The sequence below is a fragment of the Hyperolius riggenbachi genome, chromosome 10 (assembly GCF_040937935.1).
Source record: "Hyperolius riggenbachi isolate aHypRig1 chromosome 10, aHypRig1.pri, whole genome shotgun sequence".
Lineage (NCBI taxonomy): Eukaryota > Metazoa > Chordata > Amphibia > Anura > Hyperoliidae > Hyperolius > Hyperolius riggenbachi.
This window is the reverse complement of record NC_090655.1, coordinates 9,007,446-9,033,798: the sequence shown is the minus strand read 5'-3', so window position 1 is coordinate 9,033,798 and position 26,353 is coordinate 9,007,446. Positions and strand designations below refer to the sequence as shown.

General features: G+C 47.5%; 1 protein-coding gene across 1 annotated transcript in view; it reads left to right on the top strand.

Moving 5' to 3' along the window:
- Positions 1–25,846, top strand: part of TTC31 (tetratricopeptide repeat domain 31) — a 102,240-nt gene extending 76,394 nt beyond the window's left edge. Inside the window, exons 13-15 of the mRNA XM_068255049.1 lie at positions 2,286–2,388; positions 11,826–11,932; positions 24,368–25,846. Of these exons, the coding sequence (XP_068111150.1) occupies positions 2,286–2,388; positions 11,826–11,932; positions 24,368–24,503 (346 nt within the window). The 3' untranslated portion in view covers positions 24,504–25,846. The remainder of the gene's footprint in view (positions 1–2,285; positions 2,389–11,825; positions 11,933–24,367) is intronic.
- The last annotated feature ends 507 nt before the right edge of the window (positions 25,847–26,353 follow it).

The window sequence follows — 26,353 nt, the reverse complement described above, 5'->3', positions numbered from 1 at the left end:
AGGCAACTGGTATTGTTTAAAAGCAAATCTATATGGAAGACTACATATCACTTCAGGTTTCTCTTTTTAAATAGAAATATTTGCAGAATGGGGAATGTGAAAATAAGGTAGGAGTTTGCAAAAGTTGTGAAACCGTGACCCTCTCATCAGTATTAAAGGGAAAATCTATGTATTCCAGCCAAAATTTAGCAACGCTTGTCACTTGACTCCTTTAATTAACCTGCTTAGCGGTCTGGATGAGCTCAGCTCGTCCATTACCGCGGGAGGCTGCTGCTCAGGCCCTGCTGGGCCGATTTCTTTCAAATAAAAAGCAGCACACGCAGCCGGCACTTTGCCAGCCGCGTGTGCTACCTGATCGCCGCCGCAGCGCGGCGATTTGCCGCGTGCAGCGGCGAAAGAGGGTCCCCCCCAGCCGCCCGAGCCCAGCGCAGCCGGAACAAACAGTTCTGGATTGGAGGCGGCGGACGTCAGCTGACGTCCATGACGTCACTCCGCTTGTCGGCATAGCGACGAGGAAAGCGAAACAAGGAAGGCTGCTAATTGCGGCCTTCCTTGTTACTTCTGATCGCCAGAGGCGATCGGAAGTACGCTACAGGAGCGCCCTCTAGTGGGCTTTCATGCAGCCAACTTTAAGTTGGCTGCATGTAATAGATTTTTTTTATATATAAAAAAAACTCTCTCGCAGCCGCCCTGGCGATCTTAATAGAACGCCAGGGAGGTTAAAAAAAAAAAAAAAAGTTGCTACATATAGTAGAGTGTCATGCATTGATCGGGATGCCCAATTTTATGTTCATTATCCAGGTTTCAGCATCAGAGCAACACTTCCTATATGTATTACTCTGTATTTGTATGTAGCCCCACCCTCCCAGTGATGTCACAGCCTAGGTTCTGATGTCATGAAGCCGCCTCCTCCACAGTGCACTCTGGGGGAGACCAGGTATTTCTGCTTACTTTGGAACACTCAGTAACCCAAGATTCCAGCTGTGAACTTGTCACCATCTATCATTTAAGAATGTAAATCAGGAAAGATTTTACAATGGGCAAATACAGTATATTTCATAATATACTGTATATACTAGAGTACACGTCTAGAAATGTAGGTCTGACTCACTAAATAAAAGTATAGGGGGCGACTTATACACGAGTCACTGGGCAACACTGAGCACACTAAGCAATGTGTGTACTGATAGTGACATTCCCATGTGCAGCAATGTACGCAGTAGTAAGTGACACTTTCTTGATAAAGGAAATGCAAAGAAAACACAGGTGTGACAGTCCCGGCCACAACAATTACTAAGGAAAGGGGCGGGAAATACTGGGCTGCAGGAGGAGGAGTGAATAATTGCACCACTTGGGGGCTTGGAGGAGGTATTGGCTACACTTAGGGGGCAGGAGAGACAGGCTGCAATACTGTATGCAGTGCAGTCATTAACCCCTCCTGAGCCCCAAGTGCAGCCATTAAAGGGACACTGTAGGGGGGTCGGGGGGGAAAGAATTAAACTTACCTGGGGCTTCTAATGGTCCCCCGCAGACATCCTGTGCCAGCGCAGCCGCTCACCGATGCTTTAAAGTCTGAAAACCACTGCACCTGCGTTGCCGTGTCCTCGCTTCCCCTGATGTCACCAGGAGCGCACGGTGCAGGCACAGACCATACTGGGCCTGTGCAGTACGCTCCTGGTGACATCAGCGGGAGTGAGGACATGGCAACGCAGGCGCAGTGGTTTTCAGACTTTGGTTCACTTCTGGAATTTCAGACTTTAAAGTCTAAAAAATCACTGCGCCTGCGTTGCCGTGTCCTCACTCCCGCTGATGTCACCAGGAGTGTACTGCACAGGCTCAGTATGGTCTGTGCCTGCGCCCTGCACTCCTGGTGACATCAGGGGAAGCGAGGACACGGCAACGCAGGAGCAGTGGTTTTCCGACTTTAAAGACTGAAATTCCAGAAGTGAACCGGAGGCGGGGCCGAGCATTGGGGTGGCTGCGCGGGCGCCGGATGTCTGTGGGGGACCATTAGAAACCCCGGGTAACTTCAACTCCTTTTCCCCTGACCCCCCCTACAGTGTCCCTTTAACTTTGCTTAGTAGACTTATACTTGAGTTAATAAACATTCCAGCTTGAGAGGATCAAATATTGGAGAGTATTCGGTAAGTGATTTTACTCAGGTTACATCCAGTAAAATTCCTCTCCCTTTCTCTCGAGTTCCAGTCCCTCCCTCCCCCCCCCCCCCCCCCCCCCATACTTATCCAGAAGTCTAGTGATGTATAATACTGTGTTTTTCTGTCTAGCTACGGAGAGCTGCACAGCGTCCGAATCCTCAGTGAACGATTCTGTGCGTTTGTTAACTTCAAGTGTCCTATCGCTGCTGCCAAAGCACTGGAGGGATTGCAGGTATGTGCCGCCAGGCTCCGCCTCCTTACAGATCCGCACAGGGCAGCCACCCGGGGGGGGGGGGGGTGGTTGGCAACTTACACTGCAGTGAGGGGCCCAGGGCTTCTGGGGGCCCCAGGCCCCCCCAATGCGCTGGAAGATCTGTATGTGCTGGCTGCGGGCCTGTGGCTCACTAACCAGCACACTGCGTTCCAGCACTGAGAGAAGAGTGACATCAGCGCTTGTACATGGGGAGCAGATGAGTGAGCCCGCTACAGCGGACTTTATATACTGGGCCCTTACCTATATCTGGCTACAGGCTACCTATACTGGGGCACCACCTTTACCTGGCTACCTATACTGGGGCACCACCTGTACCTGGCTACCTATACTGGGGCACCACCTATACCTGGCTACCTATACTGGGGCACCACCTGTACCTGGCTACCTATACTGGGGCACCACCTGTACCTGGCTACCTATACTGGGGCACCACCTATACCTGGCTACCTATACTGGGGCACCACCTATACCTGGCTACCTATACTGGGCCACCACCTGTACCTGGCTACCTATACTGGGGCACCACCTGTACCTGGCTACCTATACTGGGGCACCACCTATACCTGGCTACCTATACTGGGGCACCACCTATACCTGGCTACCTATACTGGGGCACCACCTGTACCTGGCTACCTATACTGGGGCATCACCTATACCTGGCTACCTATACTGGGGCACCACCTGTACCTGGCTACCTATACTGGGGCACCACCTGTACCTGGCTACCTATACTGGGGCACCACCTATGCCTGGCTACCAGTACTGGGGCACCACCTATAACTGGCTGCCTATACTGGGGACACCTATATCTGGCTACAGGCTACCTATACTGGGCCACCACCTATACCTGGCTACCTATACTGGGCCACCACCTATACCTGGCTACCTATACTGGGCCACCACCTATACCTGGCTACCTATACTGGGGCTGGAACCACCTATACCTAGCTACCTATACTGGGGCCACCACCTATACCTGGCTACCTATACTGGGGCTGGAACCATCTATACCTGGCTACCTATACTGGGACACCACCTGTACCTGGCTACCTATACTGGGACACCACCTGTACCTGGCTACCTATACTGGGACACCACCTGTACCTGGCTACCTATACTGGGACACCACCTATACCTGGCTACCTATACTGGGGCACCACCTATACCTGGCTACCTATACTGGGGCTGGAACCATCTATACCTGGCTACCTATACTGGGGCACCACCTATACCTAGCTACCTATACTGGGGCTGGAACTACCTATACCTGGCTACCTATACTGGGGCTGGAATCACCTATACCTAGCTACCTATACTGGGGCTGGAATCACCTATACCTAGCTACCTATACTGGGACACCACCTATACCTGGCTACCTATACTGGGACACCACCTATACCTGGCTACCTATACTGGGACACCACCTATACCTGGCTACCTATACTGGGACACCACCTATACCTGGCTACCTATACTGGGACACCACCTATACCTGGCTACCTATACTGGGACACCACCTATAACTGGCTACCTATACTGGGACACCACCTATACCTGGCTACCTATACTGGGACACCACCTATACCTGGCTACCTATACTGTGGTACCTATACCTGGCTACCTATACTGGGGCACCACCTATACTTGGATACCTATACTGGGGCTGGAACCACCTATACCTAGCTACCTATACTGTGGCATCACCTATACCTGGCTACCTAATCTGGGGAACCACCTATACCTGGCTACCTATACTGGGGCACCACCTATACCTGGCTACCTATACTGGGGCACCACCTATACCTGGCTACCTATACTGGGGCACCACCTATACCTGGCTACCTATACTGGGGCACCACCTATACCTGGCTACCTATACTGGGGCACCACCTATACCTGGCTACCTGTACTGGGGCACCACCTATACCTGGCTACCTTTACTGGGGGCACCACCTATACCTGGCTATCTTTACTGGGGGCACCACCTATACCTGGCTACCTTTACTGGGGGCACCACCTATACCTGGCTACCTTTACTGGGGGCACTACCTATACCTGGCTACCTTTTTACTGGGGGCACCACCTATACCTGTCTACCTTTTTTTTACTGGGGGCACCACCTATACCTGTCTACCTTTTTTTTTACTGGGGGCACCACCTATACCTGGCTACCTTTTTACTGGGGGCACCACCTGTACCTGGCTACCTATACTGGGACACCACCTATACTTGGCTACTTATACTGTGATGCCTATAGCTTGCTACCTATACTGGGAGCACATGTACCTGGCTAACCTATACTGGGAGCACATGTACCTGGCTAACCTATACTGGTGCACCACCCATACCAGGCTACCTATACTGGGGGCACCCATGCCTGGATACCTATACTGGGGGCACCTATACCTGGCTAGGGCAGGGGGACGAGCTAAGACAGAAGGGGACAAGAGGTAACACAGGCGGACAAAAGGGGCACAGGGAGAAAAGAGATGAGACGGGAACATGAGGTCACACAGAGGGACACAAAAGAGGCACAAACTGAGGTGAGACAGAGGGGAACAAAAGAGGCGCAGGAAGAAAAGAGAACACATACGAACAGACCTACAAGTCCCTATCTCACTTGTAGTCACCAGGGACTACCTGTATTTTGCTAGTATTTGGCTCCACCCACATGTCATGTTCACGCCCACTTTTTGCTACATGCGGCTTTCTTCAGTGTCGAAACCATGCACGTTTTTTCGGTGCAGCACACTTTGAGCACTGACACGGGGTGGGGTGGCTAGTGGGCGGGCACAGCAACCAGTGGGTGGGCCCAGGCCTGATGACGTGTGAGGGGCCCCAAAGTTTCTGATTGCGGCCCTGGATCCGCAAATCGCTTGTTTATAAAGGGAGAGTTGTGTTTTCCATACCTTGTTCAGCAGGAGAACTTCCAGTATTTTTTTTTTTTTTATGTGGAGATTAGGTTTTTTTTAAATGATTTAGTCACTTAACCTGTAAAGTTGCTCATTAATTGTACAATCTCCTGAACAATCGACTGTATGATCGATTGAACTATTGATGGTTTTGTCAAACAGCAATCTAGCCAGTCAATCTGAGTTGTGTTGCTCATCAATTTCTCTATATTGGTGAATGATCTGATTGCACTGGCAGCCTTAGAGTACGCAGGGCCCGGGGTGAGTGTCATATGCGGGGCCTAGAGCCAGAGTATAGTTGCTCCCCAGTATAGGTAGCCAGCTATAGGTGCCCCAGTATAGGCCACGAGCTACAGGTGCCACAGGAGGAGGATGTCTGGTCGCCCTCCCCCCTCAGCAGGATTTAGCAGTGGGCACACAGCGCTCGGCACGGGGCCTCCCGTCAGCGTGCGACCTGGGGTGATTGCCCCACCCAAAGGCCGCCACTTTCGGATTGGATGGTATATGGAGGTGGCCATATTTATTTATTTTTAAACAATGCAGATTGCCTGGCTGCCCTGCTGATCCTCTGCCAATAATACATTTCAAAATGTTTAGATTAGAATTAGTACATAATTTGCATCTGTTTTGCATTCAAGGCATGTATTTAGCCCCAGTGGGGCTCTGCATTGCCTCTGTTGGTTTACACTTCAAGTGCAGCCTTGAGCGCTGTCATTTGTCTGTCTGTTTGATGTAATGTGTATACCATTTATGGTTAGCAGCACGAGGAATATTATGTTTTTATTGCTAGACTAGTGTTAGGCCTTCCCCGAGGGGGTCCGTCACCACCGTGGGGAAGTCTATTAGGTAATATTCTGTGCATACATTTCCTGAAGCTAACATCCCCCTTTGCCTGTAGTGAGTGCTAGGTGTGTAATATAGTCCAGTTATTGGAGCTCTGCACATCCGTGCAAATAGCTCATTCATGTATAACCTTTGTTTGAAAGCGCTGCCATGTCTCCTGCTGTACAATACCTTTAGCCATAGCCCCTGAACAAGCATGCAGCAGATCATGTGCTCTGAAGTGACTATTAGCTGCATGCTTGTTCCTGGTGTGATTCAGACACTACTGCTGCCAAATGGATCAGCAGGGCAGCCAGGCAACTGATATTGTTTAACAGAAAATATGGCAGCCCTCTCTCCAGGTGTCCTTAGTCAATAGGGCAGTTTTACACATAGATTATACCGAAAATTATTGACTGGCCCGTGTTTGGTCACCTTCACATACTGTTAGTGATCCAGTAACCCCTAAACATACAATGTAATTTTTTGATTGTAGGGCGGCTGTGCCCATGCTGGGGGGGGGGGGGGGGGGGGAGAGCCACTCGCTCCAGCACAGTACAGCACAAAGCCATACAACTCTTCACAGGCCCAGCAGCACAATCCATTCATGATCAATTTGCCTGTAGTTGGATACGCTGCGTTATTGATCAGGATTTTGTCATTGCAGAGTGGAATTGCTTTGTCTTTTTCAAGCCTTCTCATGTAAAGTCTTCCGTTCATTGCAGCTCTGTATACGGCTAGATGTGTAGGTTTAGGTTTACTGTATAGGTAAAGGGGACCTGAAAATGGGGAAGAGGATAAAGAAATGCAATTTTATTTATTTATTTTTTTGGGATGTTCATGGATAAATAAACTATTTGTAAACACAAGATCCTCTAAGCCAGGGGTGCCCACACTTTTTCGGCTCGCGAGCTACTTTAAAATTTGCCGAGGCCAGGAGATCTACCAACGTCCCAAATGCTAAGCACGCGTCCCCCCCCCCCCCCCGCGTTAGCCAGGTATATGTGCCTGCAGCATAGGTTACATGCCCTCAGTATAGGTTAGCCTGGTATTTGGGCCCTCAGTGTAGGTTAGCCAGGTATATGGGCCATCAGTGTAGGTTAGCCAGGTATACGGGCCCTCAGTGTAGGTCAGCCAGGTATACAGGCCCTCAGTGTAGGTTAGCCAGGTAAACAGGCCCTCAGTGTAGGTTAGCCTGGTATATGGGCCCTCAGTGTAGGTTAGCCGGGTATATGGGCCCCCAGTGTAGGTTAGCCTGGTATATGGGCCCTCAGTGTAGATTAGCCAGGCATATGGGCCCCCAGTGTAGCTTAGCCAGGCATATGGGCCCCCAGTGTAGCTTAGCCAGGTATATGGGCCCCCAGTGTAGGTTAGCCAGGTATTGGTGCCCCCAGTGTAGCTTAGCCAGGTATTGGTGCCCCCAGTGTAGCTTAGCCAGGTATTGGTGCCCCCAGTGTAGCTTAGCCAGGTATTGGTGCCCTCAGTGTAGCTTAGCCAGGCATATGGGCCCCCAGTGTAGCTTAGCCAGGTATATGGGCCCCCAGTGTAGGTTAGCCAGGTATTGGTGCCCCCAGTGTAGCTTAGCCAGGTAATGGTGCCCCCAGTGTAACTTAGCCAGGTATTGGTGCCCCCAGTGTAGCTTAGCCAGGTATTGGTGCCCCCAGTGTAGCTTAGCCAGGCATATGGGCCCCCAGTGTAGCTTAGCCAGGTATATGGGCCCCCAGTGTAGGTTAGCCAGGTATTGGTGCCCCCAGTGTAGCTTAGCCAGGTATTGGTGCCCCCAGTGTAGCTTAGCCAGGTATTGGTGCCCCCAGTGTAGCTTAGCCAGGCATATGGGCCCCCAGTGTAGCTTAGCCAGGCATATGGGCCCCCAGTGTAGCTTAGCCAGGCATATGGGCCCCCAGTGTAGCTTAGCCAGGTATATGGGCCCCCAGTGTAGGTTAGCCAGGTATTGGTGCCCCCAGTGTAGCTTAGCCAGGTATTGGTGCCCCCAGTGTAGCTTAGCCAGGTATTGGTGCCCCCAGTTTAGCTTAGCCAGGTATTGGTGCCCTCAGTGTAGCTTAGCCAGGTATAGGTACCTGTAGCGTAGGTTAGCCAGGGTCCTCTGGACTCCTGGAACCTCCGGCAGGCAGGCCGCTGGCCAATATGAATGGCGGGGAGAAGACGCGGCGAGGAGAGAGGCGGCGCGGCCGCTACGTCATGGCTGGGGGCAGCGCCGGGCATGTTACCAGCACGCACGTTGCAGGCTGCCCGGCGCCGCCCCCAGCCATGACGTAGCGGCCGCGCCGCCTCTCTCCTCCCTCTCTGCTCGCCGCGTCTTCTCTCCCCGTCTCCCGTGCATTCTTATTGGCCAGCAGCTAAACATGATGAGCTGCTGGCCGCAAAATTTAATGAGACGCGGCCAAGAGGCCGCGATCTACCGAGGAGGCGGTCGCGATCTACCGGTAGATCGCGATCGACCTATTGGGCAGCCCTGCTCTAAGCAGAAGAGCATTCCTAGGAATTGGATCACAATGGCATCTCTCTAAAGCCCTGAACCAAGCATGAATGAATATATAGCGTAATCCGTGTATATAGATAGCAGTGCAGGTTTATGGTACAGCCTGTGATGTAGATGGCTGTAATAGCGAGATGATTGCTGGGAATTGTATTGCAGCAGCAGCTACCCCGCCCCTGAACCAGCATGCATGAATGCATAGTGTTACCAGTGTATAGGTAGCACCAGGGCTGTGGAGTCGGAGTCGTGGAGTCGGGCAATTTTGGGTGCCTGGAGTCGGCGTCGGGGAAAAATGCACCGACTCCGACTCCTAATGAATTTGTAACTGTAATTAAAATAGAAAATATGATAAAATGTTCTATTTCTCAGGTAAAAGTCATTAAAAATAATGTGTATATATATATATATATATATATATATATATATATATGTGTGTATATATATATATGTGTATATATATATATGTGTATATATATATATATATGTGTGTATATATATATATATATGTGTATATATATATATATATGTGTATATATATATATATATGTGTATATATATATATATATATGTATATGTATATATATATATATATATATGTATATATATATATATATATATATATATATATATATATATATATATATATATATATATACAGTAATAGCTGTGCTTAGTCTACAAAAATGAAATAAACCAATCAGTTAGTTACTTGTGCTGCTTCAATAAAGCAGTCCCCGTATTTTTAAAGTCAGATATACATATCTGATTGTGACTGTATAGATGTGTACACAGGAATCTCTTATATATACTAAATAACATCTATGCTGTAAGAATAAAGCCTGATGTGTAGCTGTGTCACTAATAGAGATGGTCAATGAGATGGAAATAATTCTGCATTGATGCTGATTTATGCAAATGTATGCACTCCCTTTGCTGATGAAATCAAATAATTTGATATGTTATTAAAATTTGGTTTGGTGACTACAAATTAAAGGGAAACTGAGACGGATGAAAAGTAAAGTTTTATACATACCTGGGGCTTCCTCCAGCCCCCTTCAGGCTAATCAGTCCCTCACTGTCTTCCACCACCCGGATCTTCTGCTATGAGTCCTGGTAATTCAGCCAGTCAGCGCTGTCCGGCCGCATGCCGCTCCCACAGCCAGGAACATTCTGCACCTGCGCAATAGTGCTGCACAGGTGTAGTATGCTCCTGGCGGCGGAGTGTGTGCATGCGCACTACGCCCGACTGGCTCAAGTACCTGGACTCATAGCAGAAGATCCAGGTGGTGGAGGAGGACAACGAGGGACTGATTATCCTGAAGGCGGCTGGAGGAAGCCCCAGGTATGTATAAAACTTTAATTTCATCTGTCTCAGGTTTACTTTGTTACACAGTAGTACTATACTCTACATATGCACTCCCCACAGAGCTGCAGGGAATCCACTGAGAATGCTGTGCACATTGAACACAGAGGTGTTGTCTGTTTACAATCTCCTCGTTCCCCTGCAGAGTACCTGCACATCATTCTTACATGTACCCACACTTACATTGCCTAGGGCCTGATAGATGTTCTTTGTTCCGGTTTGTACCTTTTACAAGTACTCTTACCAAGGACTAGTTTTAGTCTAAAGGGAATAAATATAGTAGTCTACATATCCTTCTCACTTCAGTTGTCTTGTAAAATTCCTAAGCGTTGGCAGTTAAGAGACGAATTTCATGTTACATACTTTTAATCAACAAAATTGTAATATGCAAATTAGAGGAGTCGGAGTCGGAATCCTAAACTGAGGAGTCGGAGTCGGTGGATTTTTGGACCGACTCCACAGCCCTGGGTAGCACAGCGTTGAATGTTATGGTATAGTCTGTGATTTAGATGGATCTTGTAGCGAGATGATTGCAGGGAATTGGCAGCCTGCTGTTACTGCCTCTCCGTATAGCTCAGCTTCACTTACTTACCCGGCGTCCTGCTGCGGCCGCATCACCAGCTAATACACAGCTTACCAACGCTTCTCTGTTATATCATCGTGTCTTCTGTATCCTGCTTTATAATACACAACAGAAAAGGCCACAGCAGAATCATCCACCTGTAAGTGCCGGCGGAGATGTGGATTTAACTTGTCGTCTTCAGCTATACGTTAAATGTATAGTTTATATTCGTTGTTTTGTGGTTGTCAGATGCTAGAGTCAGTGTTTGGCAACCATGTCATAGCGGCCAAGATGCAGTAAATCTGAGAATTAATTTGTAATAGACAAAAAAGGTGCGCTGGACTTAATGGATACAAGATTATAATATAATATTATTAATACATATGGTGCAGATCAGTTTTCAATTATTTCATGCTCTATCTCATGCTTGTGTACACAATCATACATACATCCACACAAGGAGCGTGCTGGTTCCCCTTTAAAATTGTATGGTTAATCCATAAAAAATGGGCGCAAACAATTTAACTAAAAAAAATCCCTGTTGGGAAGTAAAAAACGTATGAACTGCATGACTCTTAGAAGAGTATTAGTTCCTCAATGCTAAGAACAAACAAGGGTTGCGAACAACATGGATTCCTAAATGTGACGCGCAGTGCCGCTCCAGCGGTTAGCTGCTCTTTTCCGGGCGTTTACTGCGCAATCGGCTTGGATAGGCGACTTCCGGCTCCTCGTCCTCAGAGCGTGGCGTCACTTCCTAGTGCGCCTCAGCTCAATGCCACAATGACTTCCTTGCGTTCCACCGTTCTAAATTCTTCTTCGTAGGTCACAATTGATAAATGACTGGTGATCAAGGCAAAGGGTCACTCTGTACTTATGTGGGGCGCCCCTACAAGATTACAATACGCAGCTGCTTAGATATAATCTTGTATCCATTAAGTCAAACGCACCTTTTTATTCTATTGCAAATTTTGTCTCATTAGAGGTGTGAGTAGGGGGAAACCGCACCTTGAAGGGTTGCAGCAGGAGGAAGTCTTATTTCCAGGAGTATTAATAGATCCAAATAAATTTAGGGCAGCGCCCTCCAGTGTATTCATACATTTAAATCTGAGAATTAGCCAGGGGAAAGCAATTGGCCAATCTAAACCTAAGTGTTTGGTGCGTTTTTCACTACAGCTGTCTTGCAGTGTGGTCTTCTGGTGCTTTTTACCCATCTAAAGTTTTTTTGTATTTTGCCTGCAGGGGAAGGAATTGGTGAACACAAGAATAGTGGTTCGCTACCCAGACAAGCCTTACCGACCCGCAACTGTGAGCACTTCTGAAGCACAAAGCAAGGCAGCTACAGTCATGTAAGTACACTGAGCCTGTTAGTGAGTGTTAGACTATGCACAGCCAGGTATGTCCCTGTAAACTAAAGCATCTCTGGCTCCCCAGATATTAACCTCCTTAGCGGCAATCACGAGTACAGCTCTGGTGGAAAAACCTGCCAGGAGCGGTGTCCCCGAGCTGAAGTCGTGGTAGCCCCCCGGGAGGTCTATGCAGAACAATGCGCGCAGCTGGCGTTTATCACTGACCTCCCGGGGGAGCCTGACGTTGGCCGCCATTCTTCTTCCTCTCCTCCGAGGCACTACTTCCCACTGGTGAGATCGCCATCTGTCGTCATGACAGCCGGCAATCTCACTAGGGTTACAGCTCCACCTAGAGGACGGAGGGAAAACTGCAGCGCTGGATCCCAGGGAGGTGAGAGCTGAGCTGCTGAAGAACTCCCTGGCAGCATGATATTGTATTTTTTCCCCCGGATTTAGGATCTAAAAGCATGAAAAAAAAGCAGTTTTTTTGGCCCTAAAATCCGGAAAGAATCAGAACGCTAAGGGAGGTTAAGAATCACCTCCTCGCATTCACTTATACAAGATTTCTCATGCTTCACCCCTCCTCTGAAATCCCTTTCCCTAACACATCTGCCACTCTCCACCCTGAGTTTTCAGGGAGCGTTGAAAGATTTCACTTTCTGACAAACATACACTGTACCTTTGTGCCATTCCCTCTCTTGCACTCCTACTAGAGAACCTTAAACGCCCACTGCCTCTAGGTATGTTTATTATATACTACCCCCCCACCTTCTGTGTCCCCCCCCCCCCCCCCCCCCTCCTATTCCTTTCTCTTGTAAGCTCACAGAGGCAGGGCTCTCTTACACTTTTGTAACTTGGAATTTGTTCTACATTTTATTAATCTTTTGTCACTGTGGTATCAAATTCTGTCATTTGTATATTTGGTGTATATACCATTATCTGTATTATGTACCCCATGTTTCTTACTTTGCATAAGCACTAAAGCATATATAGGGGATGTATAAATATAGCGTTCCCTGGCTCCCCAGGTATGTGATCAGTAGCTGCAGTGTAATGGTTACAGGGACACAGGTATAGCCTCCCTGGCTCCCCAGGTATGTGATCAGTAGCTGCAGTGTAATAGTTACAGGGACACAGGTATAGCCTCCCTGGCTCCCCAGGTATGTGATCAGTAGCTGCAGTGTAATAGTTACAGGGACACAGGTATAGCCTCCCTGGCTCCCCAGGTATGTGATCAGTAGCTGCAGTGTAATAGTTACAGGGACACAGGTATAGCCTCCCTGGCTCCCCAGGTATGTGATCAGTAGCTGCAGTGTAATAGTTACAGGGACACAGGTATAGCGTTCCCTGGCTCCCCAGGTATGTGATCAGTAGCTGCAGTGTAATAGTTACAGGGACACAGGTATAGCGTTCCCTGGCTCCCCAGGTATGTGATCAGTAGCTGCAGTGTAATAGTTACAGGGACACAGGTATAGCGTTCCCTGGCTCCCCAGGTATGTGATCAGTAGCTGCAGTGTAATAGTTACAGGGACACAGGTATGTGATCAGTAGCTGCAGTGTAATAGTTACAGGGACACAGGTATAGCGTTCCCTGGCTCCCCAGGTATGTGATCAGTAGCTGCAGTGTAATAGTTACAGGGACACAGGTATAGCGTCCCCTGGCTCCCCAGGTATGTGATCAGTAGCTGCAGTGTAATAGTTACAGGGACACACAGGTATAGCGTTCCCTGGCTCCCCAGGTATGTGATCAGTAGCTGCAGTGTAATAGTTACAGGGACACACAGGTATAGCGTTCCCTGGCTCCCCAGGTATGTGATCAGTAGCTGCAGTGTAATAGTTACAGGGACACAGGTATAGCGTCCCCTGGCTCCCCAGGTATGTGATCAGTAGCTGCAGTGTAATAGTTACAGGGACACAGGTATAGCGTCCCCTGGCTCCCCAGGTATGTGATCAGTAGCTGCAGTGTAATAGTTACAGGGACACAGGTATAGCGTCCCCTGGCTCCCCAGGTATGTGATCAGTAGCTGCAGTGTAATAGTTACAGGGACACAGGTATAGCGTTCCCTGGCTCCCCAGGTATGTGATCAGTAGCTGCAGTGTAATAGTTACAGGGACACACAGGTATAGCGTTCCCTGGCTCCCCAGGTATGTGATCAGTAGCTGCAGTGTAATAGTTACAGGGACACACAGGTATAGCGTTCCCTGGCTCCCCAGGTATGTGATCAGTAGCTGCAGTGTAATAGTTACAGGGACACAGGTATAGTGTTCCCTGGCTCCCCAGGTATGTGATCAGTAGCTGCAGTGTAATAGTTACAGGGACACAGGTATAGCGTTCCCTGGCTCCCCAGGTATGTGATCAGTAGCTGCAGTGTAATAGTTACAGGGACACAGGTATAGCGTTCCCTGGCTCCCCAGGTATGTGATCAGTAGCTGCAGTGTAATAGTTACAGGGACACAGGTATAGCGTCCCCTGGCTCCCCAGGTATGTGATCAGTAGCTGCAGTGTAATAGTTACAGGGACACAGGTATAGCGTTCCCTGGCTCCCCAGGTATGTGATCAGTAGCTGCAGTGTAATAGTTACAGGGACACAGGTATAGCGTCCCCTGGCTCCCCAGGTATGTGATCAGTAGCTGCAGTGTAATAGTTACAGGGACACAGGTATAGCGTTCCCTTGCTCCCCAGGTATGTGATCAGTAGCTGCAGTGTAATAGTTACAGGGACACAGGTATAGCGTTCCCTGGCTCCCCAGGTATGTGATCAGTAGCTGCAGTGTAATAGTTACAGGGACACAGGTATAGCGTTCCCTGGCTCCCCAGGTATGTGATCAGTAGCTGCAGTGTAATAGTTACAGGGACACAGGTATAGCGTTCCCTGGCTCCCCAGGTATGTGATCAGTAGCTGCAGTGTAATAGTTACAGGGACACCAGGTATAGCGTTCCCTGGCTCCCCAGGTATGTGATCAGTAGCTGCAGTGTAATAGTTACAGGGACACAGGTATAGCGTCCCCTAGCTCCCCAGGTATGTGATCAGTAGCTGCAGTGTAATAGTTACAGGGACACAGGTATAGCGTTCCCTGGCTCCCCAGGTATGTCTCTGCAAATGGGTGGGTGTGTGTGTGTGTGTGTGTGTGTGTGTGTGTGTGTGTGTGTGTGTGTGTGTGTGTGTGTGTGTGTGTGTGTGTGTGTGTGTGTGTGTGTGTGTGTGTGTGTGTGTGTGTGTGTGTGTGTGTGTGTGTGTGTGTGTGTGTGTGTGTGTGTGTGTGTGTGTGTGTGTGTGTGTGTGTGTGTGTGTGTGTAAGCAGTGCCTATCGTGGGGCTGATCTGCGTCTGGATGCCACATTCCAGTTTTCTCCCCCTCTCTCCCTGTGTTCTGCACAGATTTGTGTTGGTTTATTTGCTGCTCTTGGAAAGCAAGAGGAACCTGTGAACTTTCTTGTGTAATGTGTGAAGACTGTGATTACTATTGATTTAAGGCTTATGGTGTTGTCGCCCTCTGTGGCACTCTACTCTGTATACGGCATAAATGTGTCAGACGGTATCTCACACAACCTGTAGCAATTACCTGAAGCAACAAGTAGAAAACTGTCCTGTCAGAATGTAAGCTCTTCAGCTCAGAGGTAGACAGGGGTTTTAGCACCAGAAGTAACTGTATGTAAGGTGAGTAGGAGTTCTGGTGCGTAATTCTGCAGGTAGGTCTCCCCTCCATCGATCGAGCGTTGGGATCCCCTGATCTTCATCCACAAGGGCCTGTCACGTGTTGCGCGCAGCCTTGCTGCTGTCCGTACAGGCGCGCGGCCGCCCAGGTACAAGATGCTGCGCAGTAGCATGGAGTCGCTCAGGCTCTGCGGTTTACTCCCGGGCGACGCCATGCTACTGCACAGGCTCTGGGCGTCTCTTAAGACACCCGAGGCGAAAATAAACTAATGAACTATTGTATCTATCTTCCTTCTCCTAAAAATGACTTTAAGATATTCCAGTTTTTTGTTTAAATCTACCTGTTACGTTTTAACTGTTTTGATTTTGCTCACTTCCGGATACCGGGTGGTTTTGCTGATCGGTGCTGCGTGGGCTCTCCAGCCCGCAGCACCGATCAGCTAGCAGCCAGGCCGATCAGACTTCCCCCCCCCCCCCCCCTTTTTTCCCCACTAGGAGGATGTCCTGCTGGGGGGGTCTGATCGCCGCCGGCTGCTTGCGCTTGCGGGGGGGGCTCTCTTCAAAGCCCCCCTCCGCAGCGCTTCCTGGCCGCCTTCCCCTTCCCTCCCTCTACCTCCCCCTGTGAGCGGCGCAGGACGGAATTCCGTCCTGCGCCTGATGTGATAGGCTTCAGCCTATCAGGTGCCGGCGGTCCCCGGCCAATCAGAGGCCGGGGATCGCCGATCTCCGCCACGGCGCTGCTGCGCAGCAGCGCCGTATACATGTAAACACCGGGGAAGATCTTCCCCGTGTGTTTACATTTACCCTGCGAGCCACGATCGGCGGCTCGCAGGGTGTTCACGGAGACACCCTCCGTGAACTGACATGGAACGGCCGCTCATACGACCGGCCGTTTCCATGCAATCCACTTCAGGATTCAGGGGCGTAGTTAAGCGTACGCCGAATCCTGAAGTGGTTAATCATTCATTGAAGTATGCCAGAGCTAAAACCTATGAATTATCAACCCTTTTGAATCTTTCCTGCTCTCAGAAGCAATTTTCTGCTAGGAAAGTGTTTTATAGTTGGAATTTCTTATCAGTGAGGGTCACACTGTAGTCACTTCCTGTCTGATCAGGACTGAGTCAGCCACTTACATACCTGATATTTAACTTTCAGGCAGAGAAAGAAAAAAAGGACCACAACGTAGTTATTTGTGTGCTTGGCACTGTACATACCCATGTCTATCATCATGTCACATGTCACTTCGGGTATCCTTTAAGACAAACTTTAAGGGGACCTCTACTCACTCGTGTGAAGCCAGTGTATGAACAACGGCTTACTCTTCAGTATTTGTTGGTGCTGCTTATTCCCAGGAGTGCAGGCTAAGTACCTCAGCTACAGCAAGGCCAATCCCATTGAGGGGTCCCTACACGAACTGTGTGGCGGCAACTGCATCTGAACCATACCAATGAGCGTTTGGAGTTCTTCGAAATGAGCCACTAGCAGATGCCTATGTGAACCGAGCCTTAGTGAATGAGACCCTCTGTTCCTCCCGTCACTATAGAGTCAGGACAATGACCACTATTCCTCAGTGGTTGTACTTTGTTCATCCAATCTCTGCCGATAAAACGTGCTGCTGCTAATGTTTGTACAGAATGAAATAACCCCTCGGTTTAATGACTCCACTCTGTGCTGACATTTTTCTTATTAGTCATTAGACCTTGAGATGCGGCGTTTGGACTCGGGCCACGTCAGTCTGGCCTCTGCGATTGATTAGTAATTGTCTGTTTCCTGCTTCTGTTAATGATCATTCCGGAGGTGCAAATGCTTCCTCGCCGTAATGCTGAAGAGCCTGAGCCTTCTGCTTCAGAAACAGCCACCCGTCCTTTGAATAACGTCCGACGGACTGCCCATCCTCTGAATGTCTGCCACGAGCCTGAGCGTTGTGCTTAACCCATTCAGGTTCCGGCGTTTTCACTTGAGAAATGTTCACCTCCCATTCATTAGCCTATAACTTTATCACTACTTATCACAATGCACTGATCTATATCTTGTTTTTTCCGCCACCAATTAGGCTTTCTTTGGGGGGTACATTTTGTTAAGAGCCACTTTACTGTAAATGCATTTTAACAGGAAGAATAAGAAAAAAATGGAAAAATTCATTATTTCCCAGTTTTCAGCCATTATAGTTTTAAAATAATACATGCCTCCATAATTCAAACTCACGTATTGTATTTGCCCATATGTCCCGGTTATTACACCGTTAAAATTATGTCCCTATCACAATGTATGGTGACAATATTTTATTTGGAAATAAAGGTGCATTTTTTCCATTTTGCATCTATCACTATTAACAAGTTTAAAATAAAAAAATATAGAAATATTTCATCTTTACATTGATATTTAAAAAGTTTAGACCCTTAGGTAAATATTTACATGATTTTTTTTTTTTTATTGTAATGTTTTTTTTTTTGTTTTTTTTTTATATATATTAAACATTTTATTTGGGTATTTTTGGGAGGGTGGGATGTAAAGTATAGTTTTATAATGTAATTGTGTGTTATGTTTAACTTTTTTTTTTTAATTTTAGTTGTAGTTTTACTTTTTGGCCACAAGATGGCGGCCATGAGTTTGTTTACATGACGTCACTCTAAGCGTAACACACGCTTAGAGTGACTCATCGGGGAGGGAACGGCCAGAAAAGGCGCAGCTTCCGAGAGAAGCTGTCGCTTTTTCAGCGGGGGAGAGGAATCAGTGATCGGGCACCATAGCCCGATACATTGATTCCTTGGCTACCGAATCCGTGGCCAGGAGTGCGCGGTAGCGCGCATGGTTCCTGGACGTAGTTTCTACTTCCAGGAACCAAAATAGGTTAAAGAGAATCCGTAACCAAGAATTGAACTTAATCCCAATCAGTAGCTGATTCCCCCTTTCCCATGAGAAATCTATTCCTTTTCTCAAATTCCTCATCAGGGGGGTTCTGTATGGCTATTGTGGTGAAACCCCTCCCACAGTGTGATGTCAGGACCATGGTGCTGACATCAGTGTGGGAGCCTTGTTGCATTATGGGAAATAACAGCTGTTTCCAACTGCCAAAAAAAGCAAGCAATATCTCCTCCTTCCAGTGACACCACCTGCCAGCAGTAAAAATGTCACCATGTGATGAATGAAAATCAGGGAGAGGAAAGCTTTAACAATGGGCAAACACTGACTATAGTGGTTTGCAAGTGTATTCGGCCCCCTTGAAGTTTTCCACATTTTGTCATATTACTGCCACAAACCTTAATCAATTTTATTGGAATTTCACATGAAAGACCAATACAAAGTGGTGTACATGTGAGAAGTGGAACGGAAATCATACATTATTCCAAACATTTTTACAAATAAATAACTGCAAAGTGGGGCGTGCATAATTATTCGGCCCCCTTTGGTCTGAGTGCAGTCAGTTGCCCATAGACATTGCCTGATGAGTGCTAATGACTCAATAGAGTGCACCTGTGTGTAATCTAATGTCAGTACAAATACAGCTGCTCTGTGACGGCCTCAGAGGTTGTCTAAGAGAATATTGGGAGCAACACAACCATGAAGTCCAAAGAACACTCCAGACAGGTCAGGGATTATTATTATTATTATTATTATTATTATTATTATTTATTGTATTTATAAAGCGCCAACATATTACGCAGCGCTGAACATTAATTTAGGTTACAGACAATATTTAGGGGTGACATACAGCAATATGACAATACAGGAATACAAGAAAACCAGATCACACACCATAGTATGAGTACCAGGTAATGCTTAGTCAGTCACTGGCTGGAGCATGGAGATTAGGCAAGTTAGGTTCACTCAGATGCATAGCATGGGTGCACAGTAATGGAGGTGCAAGATCAGGTAGGACACAAAGGGAGGAGGAACCTGCCCAAAGGCTTACAATCTAGAGGGAGAGGTAAGGACACGAATGGTAGGGGACCAGAGTTCAGCTGTAGGTTTAGAGCACTTGTGAGGGGTGGTAGGCCAGAGTGAAAAGGTGAGTTTTGAGGGCTTTCTTGAAGATGTTGGAGGGGGCTGTCCTAATGGGTGGAGGTAGGGAGTTCCATAGTGTTGGAGCAGCTCTTGAGAAGTCCTGGAGGCGTGCATGGGACTGGGTGATTCGGGGGGCGGTTAGGCGAAGTTCATTGGAAGAGCGGAGTGAGCGGCTAGGTGTGTACCTCTGAGTAAGATCGGAAATGTAAGTTGGACAGGTTTTGTGGACAGATTTGTAGGTCAGACACAGTATCTTGAATCTGATTCTGGACTGGATAGGAAGCCAGTGGAGGGATTCTAGGAGGGGATCCGCCGTGGTGGAGCGATGGGAGCAGTGGATAATTCTGGCTGCCGCATTCATGATGGACTGCAGTGGGGCTGTTCGATGACCCATAGGGAGACCAGACAGCAGGGCATTGCAGTAGTCAAGGCGGGAAATTATGAGGGCATGGATGAGGAGTTTGGTGGTGGCAGAGGTCAGGAAAGGGCAAATCTTACAGATGTTACGAAGGTGGAAGTTGCAGGACTTTGTGAGGTTTTGGATGTGGGAAGTGAAGGAGAGTGCGGAGTCCAGGGTGACACCCAGACAGCGGGCTTGAGAGGTAGGGCGAATGGTCGTGTGGTTAACAGTGACATGCACATCTGGGAGGTTCGTGGATGGCCGGGGTGGGAAGATCATAAATTCCGTTTTTGTCTAGATTTAGTTTCAGGAACCTAGCGGACATCCAGGAGGAGATGGCTGATAGGCAGGAGGAGACCTTGTCCATGGTAGTGGTGGATATGTCAGGGGTGTGGAGGTAGATCTGGGTGTCATCTGCATACAGATGATAGTTAAAACCCATGGAGGAGATAACCTTGCCAATGGAGGATGTGTATAGGGTGAACAGTAGGGGGCCAAGGACCGAACCTTGGGGGACTCCCACCGAGAGGTGGTTGGGGGTGGACGAGGACTTATTGAAGGCAGTCGTGAAGGAGCGGTTGGAGAGGTAGGATGAAAGCCAGGACAGGGCGAGATCGTGAATGCCCAAGGACTGGAGGGACTGGAGGAGTAGGGGATGATCTACTGTGTCAAAAGTTGCTGACAGGTCAAGGAGGAGGAGAATGGAGTATTTACCTTCAGCTTTAGCTAAGGCAAGGTCGTTGACCACTTTGGTGAGAGCAGTTTCGGTTGAGTGGGCAGGCCGAAATCCAGATTGGAGTGGGTCTAGCAGTGAGTTGGCATTGAGGTACTGGGTCAGGCGTTTGTGAACCAGGTGCTCAAGAAGTTTTGAGGCAAAGGGGAGGAGGGAGATAGGACGGTAGTTGGAGGGTAGCGAAGGGTCGAGGGAGGGTTTCTTGAGCAGGGGTAGTACAGTGGCCTGCTTGAAGTCTGAGGGGAAGGTGCCTGTGGATAGGGAGAGGTTGAACAGGGTAGTGAGGACTGGGGCCAATTCCGTGAAGTGAGGCTGGAGTAAATCGGAAGGGATGGGGTCAAGGGGGGAAGTAGTGGTATGGGAAGTCTGCAGTAGGTGGGTGACTTCCTTGGTCGTAGTAGGAGGGAAGGATGTGAGGGGAGGATAGGGTGGAGGAGGAGCTGGGTGGGAGGGGGTTGGAGGTGAAGATTGGAGATTGGATATTTCCTGCCGGATGGAGACAATTTTGTTGGTGAAGTGGGTGGCTAAATCTGTGGCAGAGAGGGAGGAAACAGAGGGTGGGGGGGGGGTGGGTTTAAGCAGGGAGTTGAAAGTGGCAAAAAGACGCCAGGGGTTGGAAGCTTGTGCTCCGATGAGCTTGCTAAAGTATTCCTGCTTCGCATGAGCAAGGGCAGTGTGGAACTGCAGCAGGTTGGTCTTGTACTGTAGGAAATCCTGGTTAAGTCTAGTTTTTCTCCATTTCCGTTCAGCGGCGCGTGTTTTCCTCTGGAGGTTGCGAGTATGGGTAGTGCGCCAGGGCTGGGGGTTAGGGGGTCGGTTGCGGCGAAATATTGGTGGAGCAGCTTTCTCTAGGGCTGATGAGAGAGTTTGGCGATAAAGTTATTGAGAAATTTAAAGCAGGCTTAGGCTACAGAAAGATTTCCAAAGCCTTGAACATCCCACGGAGCACTGTTCAAACGATCATTCAGAAATGGAAGGAATATGGCACAACTGTAAACCTACCAAGACAAGGCCGTCCACCTAAACTCACAGAAATGCAGTCAAGAGGCCCATGGTGACTATGGACGAGCTGAAGAGATCTACAGCTCAGGTGGGGGAATCTGTCCATAGGACAACTATTAGTCATGCACTGTACAAAGTTGGCCTTTATGAAAGAGTGGCAAGAAAAATGCCATTGTTAACAGAAAAGCATAAGAAGTTCCATTTACAGTTTGCCACAAGCCATGTGGGGGATGCAGCAAATATGTAGAAGAAGGTGCTCTGGTCAGATGAGACCAAAATTGAACTTTTGGGCCAAAATGCAAAACTCTATTGTCACAAGCCCCCTAGTGGCCGGACCGCACCATGCCTTCCAATTGGTTTCAGCACACAGACCATGCAATCTGTGGTCGCAATCGGTGCGCAGAAACCGCTTGGAATTTGGCCGCAGACGGACTAGAATGGAGCCTGTGAGTTATGGTAATGCAATTTACACACTATTTCAGGGTATAACTGCCACCACCTCTGTTCTAATGGGACAGAGGAACCCACTGACTGACTGGCTGATTCTAGACCTGCAAATAAACTGTGAAACACGCTATTTTATCTAGCAATCAACAATTGTAGCGACTCTTCATAAGCCCAGGGTTCAGTTTTGTGTTACTGAATAATAGGTGTAGCCGAACAAATAAATGACGTTCGCGTTGTTTATTAAAAATGCAATATAAACAATTAATAGATACAGAAAATCATTAAAATGAACAATTATAGAAACATTAGTAACTAGTTTGAAAATAACGGAGAAAATACTTAAGTTCGTGGAAATGTGTCCTTCTGAGAAAAGAAATGCAAAGTCCTTGGTTTCAGAATCATAGGCCTTTAGGCATATTTTGTAATCCAAGCAGATGTTACAGTTCCAAGATGGCTGCTGGGTGGTCCTCTGCCCAGCAGCAAGTCTAGTTGTAATCCAGATAAGATGGAGAACTGAAGTCCGCCTGCTGGCCATGTGCTTTTGATGAAGCTGGTTTGGGGGTGTGGCAATGCCTGCCCCCTCTGAATTACCCACCAATGACAGCCCACCTCCTCCTAGGAGGATGTTGAGCTTAAATGGTAAAACACTAACTCCTAAACGATAAATACCATTTCATGACATCTTGCATGAGTGCGTTAGGCTGTCCTGACCCCGAGAAGGGTCGTACACCAATAACCGGACGGGTTATTGTTATGAATTTTATATCAGCACATTGGGCAGATTTTAACGAATAAGACTATATCAATTTCGTAGCTGTGTTGTACGCTGTTTTCATTTAACAGACCAAAATCATAAACCACATGTATTGAAATCTGTTCCTCAGCGGTGCCAATGTCTGAGTTCGTCAGGAGGGGATTCTTATCAGAGGGGGATAACAGGCAGATTAAACAGAGAACAATGAAACAAAGAGCAGATTAGGTGTTTACTGTCATGTTCCCACTGATTTTTAAGGTAAAATACAAGAGGGTGCTTCATCTCTGGTTCTCTTTAAACTGCCGCCAGTCCTCTGAATAACGTCCACGAAGAGCCTTCTGTGTAAAATGGCGGCTGTTATTTGAATAACGTCCATGACAAGCCGCCTGCTTAATTGTCTGAAGTCCGTCCACATCACGCCTGTCATTAATATGCTGCAGAGGAACATCTGCAGAACCTGCTGACCTACAACTTCCTTCCTCGTCTCCCCGACCCGTATCATCCAAGTATCCTCCTCCCCGGTGACCACCGGCTGCCAGGAGGAGCTGCTGCTGCCACCAAGGTCCAGACTCCAAATATCTATATTTAATAAACTGTGAACTATGCAGACCTGCAACTCTACACTCTGAAAAATAAAACCTTTCACCTGGCTAAGCTCACAAGCTTGAATTACCACGCGTAGAATAACTGGAAAAGTCCTGCGTGTTCTTAATCGGTGGTCTCAGAGCATCTGCACATGCATGCCTAGCAACAGTGGCATACCTGGGGTATTTGACACTCGGTGTGACCCCCCCCCCTCCTCATCATCTTTGAGGGAGAGTTTAGAGGTTGGTCTGCTAGTTGTACCCATGTGACATCCCCAGTGGTCTAGTGGTAGCCCCCCCACCCCACCCCTAGGTGGCCTAGTGGGAACCCTCCATTTTCATATAGCTTGTCTAATGGCCTACTGGTACCCTACAGGGAGGGGGTCAGAGATCCTTCCTCCCACCTATCTAAATGCATCCTATAGCATAAAATGCCATACAATAAATCTAGATTGTGGCTCAGCCAATCGCAAGGAATATTCTATATCAAATTTGTTGTCCCTTCAAACTCTGTGTTCATTTTTGACAGTAAAACTATACAATGGACAAACATTGATTAAATGGTTTAAAGTCTTCACTTTGATTTAAATTATTCAATTTATCGCAGGTGGCGACCTCTTTAGACCTGTCAGGTGCAGCACTGCGGAATGTTAGCGAGTTCCCAGAGTCCTCTGGGGCAGAAGGCTGTGACATCACTGGGAGGCAGGGTTGCATAAAATAGAAACACTTTCTATATGTATATGATGCAAAAACCAGGATAATTGACATAAAATTGGGTAGCCTGAATAATGTATTACATTCTGTTATAATGCCTCTTTTTTTTTTTTTTTTTTAATGCAATATTTTTCTGTCTTAGTCTTAAGAAGAAAGTGCCACATAAAAACAATGAATGTTACTACTGGAGATCCGACGGCTGTGGTTATGGAGATAAATGCCGCTATCGACACATCCCAGAGAACAAAGGCGTGGACAAGAAGCCCAAGAAATCCTGATCCCGCCCCCGAGGAACGCCTTCTGAGACCTTTCCTTTTCAAGAATGCCGACGCATTGCACATAACTGGGATTCAAGTGCACTTTTTTTTTTAATGGAACCTTTTTTTTTTTTAGGTAACTGGCTCCATTCCCTTTAAAGTATCCTAAGGGACAAGCTACAGAAAGATGGCCTCCTCGCTCAAGATCTACTTGTGGGAGGTGCCAGTTCTGTAACCTGCTCCTCTCAATGGACCAGACCAAACAGACCCGCCAGCTGTTACAATCCAATGTGTAGATTAATTCTTGACATGTGCGGACATCTCTATGCCTATGGACTACACAGTGAGACCGATACGATTGCGGTTGGCCTTTCGTCATGTCGGCTTCAAGCAAATGTTGCTTTTTGTCATTTTGTGCAGCGTGGACTTTTTTTTTTTTAGCAATTTTATTTTTCCAATTTTTTTTTTTAATGTTTTAATTGCTGGCTGGCATTCAGTGTGTGAAAACTTTCTATTAAGGACCAAATTTTGATGCCTGCCATTATTTTTCAATGGCCGGGGAAGACGTTTGACTGTCCTAGTTGACGTGCCTTATTTTTTTACTGTTTTTTCTTTTTTCTACTTTTAACACTTGGAATATGTGCACTGTATTATGAAACAAGAGTGTTTACGTTGCTTTGCAACTATTTAATAGCGGTGGCTCCAGGAATATCGATTCCGAAGTTCACTCGCGCATTTTCAGTTCCCTTTTTTTAACCTGATTGTTGGAAAAAGCGAAGTATTTTATTTTATCGTATCTGCGAACTCTAAAGAAAGTTGTTTAATTTTTATTTAGGATAGGTTGTTGGATAACCGACAACTTGGTAGTCTTTATTTCCTCTTTGTGGGGCTGAGTAAGGCCAATTACTTTCCCATAAGCTGATAAAACTACGCTGTATGACATTTACGCTGAGTTTTTAGTTTAGGCTTGTAGTGAAGATGAAAAAGGAAAAATCTGATGCAATCGAGGAATCGAAAGCCACAGAAACTCATTTCATGAGTATTGTGGTAAGTCGAACTTTAAGCAAAACCCAGGAAAAAGGCAATGGTTGGCTGGCCGGTACATTTTATGCTTACATTTCCAGGACTCTATTATAGCATTAGAAACCATCTATTCACTTGTGTTATGCTGAACTAATGCCAGTTATTATACAAAACCCTTTAAAGTGTACCTGAGACTAGAATAGTTTCAGGTTATATACTTACCTGGAGCTTCCTTAAAGCGGAATATAACCCAGCATTTCAACTTTGCGCTAAAACATTATTTACAGCATATTATATGCAACAAGCATTTTTTTTACTAGACCAGCACTGGAAGAGCTTTAAAGTTCAGTGGAGAGAACTGCTCCCTGCAGCGGAAGTTTAGATAGATACATTTAAGTAAACAGAATGTAACAAGTGTGGAATGTGACACACACTCTCTGACTGTGCAGGAGCTGGAGGACAGCCAGAGCGTGTAACATTCACCACTTGTTGCATTCTGTTTACTTAAATGTATCTATCTAAACTTCAGCTGCGGGCAGCATGTCTGTCCATGGAACTTTAAAGCTCTGTGTGTAACCCTTCCAATACTGGTCTAGTAAAAAAAAAAAATGCTGGTTGCATATAATATGCTGTAAATGTTTTAGAGCAAAGTTGAAATGCAGGGTTATATTCTGCTTTAAGCCCCCTTGAGGCTTAACCCCCTTGTCCCTCGCCATCGCCCCGGGTAGCTCCTGTTACTTGCAATTGAGCCAGACGAGCTTGGTGGAGTCGCGCTTGGTTGTGCAAGCGTGGCCATGCATGCAGCCAGGCTTTCGGCCCAAATAGCAGGTGACAGGAGCCATCCAGGA